General features: G+C 42.9%; 1 protein-coding gene across 2 annotated transcripts; it reads left to right on the forward strand.

Moving 5' to 3' along the window:
• Nucleotides 1-4,241: 4,241 nt before the first annotated feature.
• LOC117827496 (adhesive plaque matrix protein-like) lies at nucleotides 4,242-6,592 on the forward strand. 2 transcript variants are annotated; one of them, XM_034704057.1, is made up of 4 exons: nucleotides 4,242-4,375; nucleotides 4,465-4,523; nucleotides 4,907-6,469; nucleotides 6,540-6,592. In XM_034704057.1, exons 1-3 carry the CDS (start codon nucleotides 4,353-4,355, stop codon nucleotides 6,460-6,462), a joined length of 1,638 nt encoding a protein of 545 aa, XP_034559948.1. In that variant the 5' UTR covers nucleotides 4,242-4,352; the 3' UTR covers nucleotides 6,463-6,469; nucleotides 6,540-6,592. The 2 variants fall into 2 exon arrangements, with proteins under 2 accessions (XP_034559948.1, XP_034559949.1); XM_034704058.1 differs by having other exon boundaries at nucleotides 4,907-6,463; nucleotides 6,534-6,592.
• Nucleotides 6,593-7,237: the final 645 nt, after the last annotated feature.

Below are 7,237 nucleotides of genomic sequence, written 5' to 3' on the forward strand. Positions count from 1 at the left end.
GAACCGCTAACCGCTTACGTCAAGGGCAGGGGGGGGCGGGTTACCATGACAAAAAAAACACAAACCAAACATGCTTCCATAATTGTCCTACAGAGAAAAAAACAAAAGAGAGTAACTACCTGTCCAGAAAAGAGAGTAATGGATTCCAAGGCAAAGCAGTGGTTGGCCGAGGAGACAAGCTGCTTCCTTGCGGTTTGGTCCTCGCAGGAGATCCAGAAAAAGCTGGAGGGATCAACGAGGACCAAAGCCATTATGGAAGAGATCCAGCGAGAGATTGCTATGGCGGGGTTCGACCGGAGCGTTTTAGCAGATTAGCAACAAGCTAAAAAAGCTAAAAAAAAGACTACTGGGACCAAAAAAAGGACCTCGCCCAGAGCAACCCCAGCTTCGAGGTGCTTGATGCAGTGCTAGGCGGCAGACCGTCATGCCGACTCACCGGGGCCTATGACTGCATAGCGATCCTGGAGTCGATGGTCGATGAGTCGCTCAACATCCAGAGCTCTACCGATAATGGTAAGTTGTGTTGTTGTTTGTCTTGTTTACAGATATGAAGTTAGCTCACCAACGGCTCGTTATCTAACTTGCTAGCATGGTACTAACAATAACAATAGCTGGTGCTAGTATGCTACGTTTTGCTACTGGCTTACTCACTACTCAACATATGGCTTCCAGGCCAGCATTGTATAAAGTGTAATAGAAGAGTTTTGTTCCTTGTGTTCTCATTTTGTTGTTTACAGAGTTGTCTGCAACCGATGGATACCGAGGTGGACGTGACGGTGCTGTCACCTTTGACCTGCAGCTCACCCTCACCATCAAGCAGCCCTGCTCTAGACTTACTAACGCCTGGGCCCAGACAAGGTAGGAATTACTGATCATAAGTAATACTGGTTTACTGTGCATTTATCCTAGTGTGCTCATATCACCCCATACAAGTTTCCCTTCATGGGTTAATAAACTATGTATATAAATGCTCTGCAACATCCTGGCACTTTTTTATTATTGACACTATGTAGTTATCTAACCCTTTTACTTACTGTTTTTGTACACAGGTAAAAGAAAGCGGGACAGCACCACTGAGCTGCTGCGTCTATTGGAGAGGGCGGATGAGCGAGAGGAGAGATAGATGCAGCAGAGTGAGGAGATGCATGCTTCACTGCTGCAACGGATGGAGGCTGAGTCTGAGACCTTCCTTGGGCTAATAAGTGGAATGGTTGCAGTGATGGAAGCCCAGGGAAGACCAACGTGATTTATGTATATATATTTTTCAATTATTATTATTAACTTTTTCAATAAAAATCAAAAAGAGATCTATCTGAAGTGTTCTTTTTTAATCAATAGAGATGTGGGTAAAAGGTTTGCCAGGCTGTGCAGTTTTGAGAAAGAAAAAATGTCAACATTACACTATTAATAGGATTATTAATAATAGATTTGGAAAGATAATTGCTTATGGTTAATTTGTATAGAAATGAGAATAAATATAATGAATGAAAGATGAATTTTTCAATGGTTTAAAATATTATATTTATATTATATATTATATTATATTTTAAACCATGACTAGGCAGCCCAACATTATTATCACAGTTAACATCAATGCAGTATAAAGCTTGTTCATGTGTATAGAAGTTTTTTTTTTAACAAATGAAACAAGAGGACTGTGTGTGATTCATTGCATTTTTTTATCAAAACTAGGAACATTGATAAAATTGTTTATAATTTAAAAATGAATTTTTATGAATTCAGAATTGTTTAAAGGAGTGTTATTTTTCATTCGTCCCTCCTGTTAAAGTTATCCAGCAATGCAGCTTGAATGTCTGTTCCTTCTGGAGCACCATGCTGGGGTAAGGCATGAACAGGAGGCTGTGGGACCACATTCCTGTCTGGATGCTCCTCGCTGAAGTTGTCCCCATGTTCTTCACAAATGTTGGGAAGAACACAACAGGCCAGTGCCATTTTCTTGCTGAGCTCCAGCTTGCAGTCGTTTCTTTTGAGGAGGCACCTCCATCGTCCCTTTAACCTCCCAAAAGCCCTCTCCACAACCGCTCAGTCAGTAGTTGTAGGTATGTTGTTCAGGGGTCAGTCTTCTTGCAACGGATATGCTGGGTCACCTATCAAGTAATGTCCAACATCACAGCCGGAGATGGTCACTTTGTTTTGACCCAGAAACTCCCCATCACTGAGGACATCCCACAGACTGGAGTGTTTCAGGACTCTGGCGTCGTGTACACTCCCTGGAAAGCCCACACACACTTCCCAGAACATTCCCTTGCCATCCACAACAGCCTGGAGAACAACAGAATGTCAGCCTTTCTGGTTGTAGTAGTCTCTAGGATAGTGCTCTGCAATTATTGGGATGTGGCTTCCATCTATTGCACCAACAGACTGTGGTACTCTCCAGCGGTTGCTAAAAAAAGTGCCCATCTCCACCAACTTCTCTGCATCTGGAAGTTTAATGTGTGCAGGAAGCAGCACTCTGATGACTGTTACAAAACTCCTGGACACAGTTGAAGATGGTACTCAGGCCTACACCAAAAAGATGACTGATGGTCCAATACTCAATGCCAGTGGCGAGCTTCCAGAGGGCGATGGCAACCTGTTTTTAAGTTGGAACACACACAAGGTAATTGGTGTTCCTTCTCCCCATGCCACTCCTAACTCGATCACAGATGTACTCGAATGATTCCAAGGACATGTGGAAGTTCTGCAGGAACTGTTGTCCGTCGAAGTCCGGAACAATGGTGTCCCACCAGTGTCAGGAGCGTGGATGTGCCCAGACAACAGGCGGCCTCTGCCTCGCCATCATCGTGAAGACTATCTATAAATACAGAAATAGAAATACTGATTACTGATTTGTTCAATAGACACCGGTTTAGTCTGTGCTAAACAACAAGCTAAATTGGGCTAGCGGGCTAGCAGAGAGGCTAACAACAGTTTACGTTCAGACTTATAGAGAATAAAAACCATTACCTTTCTTCTCGTATGAAGTCGCCATCCACATCGAGTAGCACAGAACTGTTGATACAGTTGGGTCAATTCTCTCCGGGCCCTCATCTGATTTTGAAAAGTCATGAGCAACACCCGCAAGCATGCTATGTTGTCTGCCATCGTTGTTGTTGTGAGGGAAAGGTTGCACTAGTGTTGCTGTGAAAAACGGTCACGAAAATCTGACGTCATGACGTGCCTCCGTCACGGGCTCGAGTGAGTGGAAAAACAAACCGGTGCCTTGTTGGTTCGCTAGTTGAACCAGCTCCAAACCAGCACAAGCACCAGCCCGGAACCAGAACCCAGTTCGTGTTGGTGGAAAAGGGGTATCAGGGGTCAGGCCTGTGCACTGCAAAAACTCAAAGTCTTACCAAGTGAAATTGTCTCATTCTTTCTCAAAATGTCTTCTCCCACTTGATTTAAGATAAATTTACTTAACAAGTAACATTTCAGCAAAATAGAGGGACTTGTTTTAAGACATCTTAAATATCTTGTTCAGTCAAACAATCTTGAAATGATCTTGTTTTGAGTTTTAATTTAGAAGAAACAAGGTTTATTTTACATTTCAGACATTTTTCAAGCTGAGATCTTATTTGTAGAAGATGGATAATCTTGATTTAAGACAAACATTTTACTTGATTTAAGTAAATGCATTTTATTGTAGAATCTATCAGAACACAGCTCCATTGATAAAAGAAAGAAAAGTAGTTGTTTTTAAGGGTGGGTTTCAGTTTTCAGGCACTGTTTCTTCTAAATCAGATAAAAAAATATACATCCCAAAACTACATGCACACAATGAAACACCTACTTTAGAGCATAGCTGGCTTACCCTAAAAAACAACATGACTGAATATTAGTATATCCAGCTCACTATGAGAAGACATTATATCTCAAAATGCTCAAATTAAACTTTTTCATCTTATTTCAAGTACAAGATGGTCTTAAACCTAGAGAAGTGCCGCTATAATACAACTCACATCAAGGTGAATATATCTACAATGAAGAAGTTGACATGAAATTTATTATTATTACATTTCAGACATTTTTAAAGCTGAGATCTTATTTGTAGATGATGGATAATCTTACCAAGCAAATTTTCATTTGTTCTAATGGCAGTTTTTTTTGCTCATTTCAAGTAGTAAAAGTTTTTTTTCTTGTTTTTGGAGGGGCATTTTTTCCAGTGTGAGAGAAACCTGCAGAGTCTTTCTCCCAGTTTCACCCTGCCTTCACACCAGTGAGCACCTGTAAACAATCAGCTCATTAAGTGGTGATTTGAAACAGGCCCACATAAATACTACCTCCCAGCAGCACACACATGCAGAGCGAGCAGCTTCAGGGCAGTCGGGCTACTGTGACTTTGACATACAGAAATGGCTTGTGGAGTTCATTTGGGGTGAGTTTTTTGTGCTGCTTGTCCCTGTAAGTTGATTTGCTGTCCCATTTCTTCTGACCTTGATTCTCTTTTGTGTGATTTCTGTGCAGGATTGTGCTGGTTGTCCTTGCTCAAACAGAGTATGTACGCTGTTTATGGTCTACACAAGGTGAGCACAGCACACATTTCACTCTCACTGTGGTCCCAGTGATGTGCTGATAAAAGCCTTGTGAAGCTGTTCACTGATGCCAACAAAGACTCAAAGCTCTGGAGCTTTACATTTTGCATAATGTAGTGACATCTAGTGGTGTGCAGGTGTCATTGCATCTCAGACATTTTGAGTTTATTGCTATTAAAAGACCAAAAAGCAACTATTGGTGTGCTTGTCTTTTGATGTACTAAGCTAATCATAAATATTATTGTGCAGCAAACCAGACCTAGAAATCATGATTTGTACTAAATAAGCTTTTTTTTTTTTTAAATAAGTAAAAAGTCTGCCAATAGAACAAGTAAAAATTTGCTATCTTTAAATCCTGCTTTCTGTCCTCACAGGTCAAAGTTCCCAGAGACAGAACAGCAATGGCTATGTTGGCCTCTTGCAACAGGAAAGTGGACTTTTTAGACTCAGTGCCAGCAATCCCCAGAATGAACTCAGACAGGCCTCTGTTTCTCAAGGTCTGACCCAGAACAGCGGCCTCAACACACAGGCTGCAGGCAGCAGAGCTTATAGCCAAGGACACTCCAGTAACAGCTACTCTCAGACTCTGTCACAGCCGTCTCAGAGTGTCAGGTTGGTGCAGACTAACTCTGTGTCAAAGCCTAACTGGCAGAAAGCAAAGACAAAGCATGTAAATGAGCCTAAGAAGCCTTTCTTTGGCCTGTCTACTGCTATTGCTAGTGGAAGTTCTGTGAGTAAGTATGATGACAGCAAGAAGAAGACTTGGCCAGTTCAGCAGAAAACACAGAGCTCTAGCAGATATCCATCCAGCAGGTCTGCATCCTCTCAGAGTCCATCCAGCAAACACTCCTACCGGTCACCTGTACAGAAAGCTCCCGGTGCTGCAGCTCAATCATCAGCCTACTTCGCACAAGGAGGCTATCCTCGCTCTCCAAAGTCAGCCAGTCTGTTTAGCCCAAGAGCCCCTTCATCACAGAGGCCCCTTGTACAGATGCAGACCTCAGCAACCGCCCCTGCTAGAAGAGTGTCTATGCGTCATCCCTCTAAGACCTCTCGACAGTCCAGTCAACAAAATGCCCCTCTTAGCTTCCAAGCCCACTCTCGTAATTCGCCGGCCTCCAGGAATGGTGAGGGTCTGCGCTACTCTCCAACCACGATCTACAGCATTCCCAAGCGGTTTGGTGGTTTTGAGATCAGACGGCTTAGAGAACCTGATGTTCAGAAGGAAGCAAGTGCCATGAAGCCCCAGCAGACCTACACCGCTTCTTCAGGGCACAGGGGGTCCTACAAACCTCAGGCCCAGAGCTTTACGCAGCAAGAGCAGACCTACAGTGCTCCATCAGCACAGTCTGTGTCTTACAAACCTCAGGTCCAGAGTGTCAGAGAGCCAGCACAGACCTACACGGATTACTCTGCACACAAAGTCTCTTATAAACCTCAGGTCCAGACCATCAGGAACCCACAACAGACCCACATGGCTCCTTCCAAACCATACCAAAGCTACGTGGCGCCATCAGCACAGGCTGTGTCTTACAGACCACAGGCCCAGAGTGAAAGGAAGCCACAACCGGTCCAAATGGCTCCGTCAGCACAGATTGTGTCTTATAAACCACAGGTCCAGAGTGTCCGCAAACCAGAGCAGACCTATACAGCTTCTTCAGCGCACCATGGGTCCTTCAAACCACAGGGGTACAGTGACTGGAAGCCACAACAGGCCCACATGGCTCCTTCAGCGAGCTCTGTGTCCTACAAACCACAGCAGGCTTACTCTGTCTCGTCGGCACGTAGCGTGTTGTTCAAGCCACAGAGTCAGAGTGTCCTGCAGCCGGGGCAGACCCACTCAGGTCCATCAGCACAGACTGGGTCCTACAAACCACAGGTCCAGAGCGTTCAACAGGAGGCCAGATGGAAGAGTAACATGCAGGACTGATGCGCAGGTGAGGACTGTAACCTGATGTGCTTACTGTTCCTGTACATGTTCAGTTTTTAATGTTTGTTCTCTTACAGATGCAGCAGGAGTCTTTGAAGATGTTTTTGAAAATAAAATTAATTTAAACTGGTCTTGCCTCTTATGTGTTTTTAAACACTATACTGTCCTTTTATTGCTGCAGTCTTGGTGCCATCTAGTGGGCAAAAGAGGGGCTGCTCTAAACCAAGCTGTTAAAATCAAAAACAGACTTTCAAAACGGAACACTTCAGTACCTAAAATTCACTTAGTCCAAGTACTAAAGCTCAGGGGGGATTAATGTTGACTGGCTCAAATCTTTCTGGTGTTTTTTACTTTTAAGAAATGTATATTTTTGAGGATTAAAACTGCAAATAGTTAAGTTTCAGATCTTGAAGCTGTATTCAAGACATTTTTGGAATGGAAGGCACTTAAGTTCTAATTCTATTGCCTAATCTAATGGCTTTGCATATCCTTTAATGATTGGTATGTACATTTTGAACTGTGACTGACCCTGCTGTCTGCATTAAGCACTTATATTTGAAGACTGATTTCAGTATATTGGACATAGACTGATTTTGCGTTTGTGCAAAATGTTTGATTTTGTTCAAGGAAAAAAAAGATTGAAATTTTTTTTTATTTAAGTCATAACTTCATGTGTTTATCATAAATGCACCTACATTTATATGCAGGTTGTATTACAAAACAATGAACATGCTAAGTACACTTATGTTTACGCAAATATGAAAATCGAGGACCA

This window comes from Notolabrus celidotus, chromosome 16 (genome assembly GCF_009762535.1).
Source record: "Notolabrus celidotus isolate fNotCel1 chromosome 16, fNotCel1.pri, whole genome shotgun sequence".
Classification (NCBI taxonomy): Eukaryota; Metazoa; Chordata; class Actinopteri; order Labriformes; family Labridae; genus Notolabrus; species Notolabrus celidotus.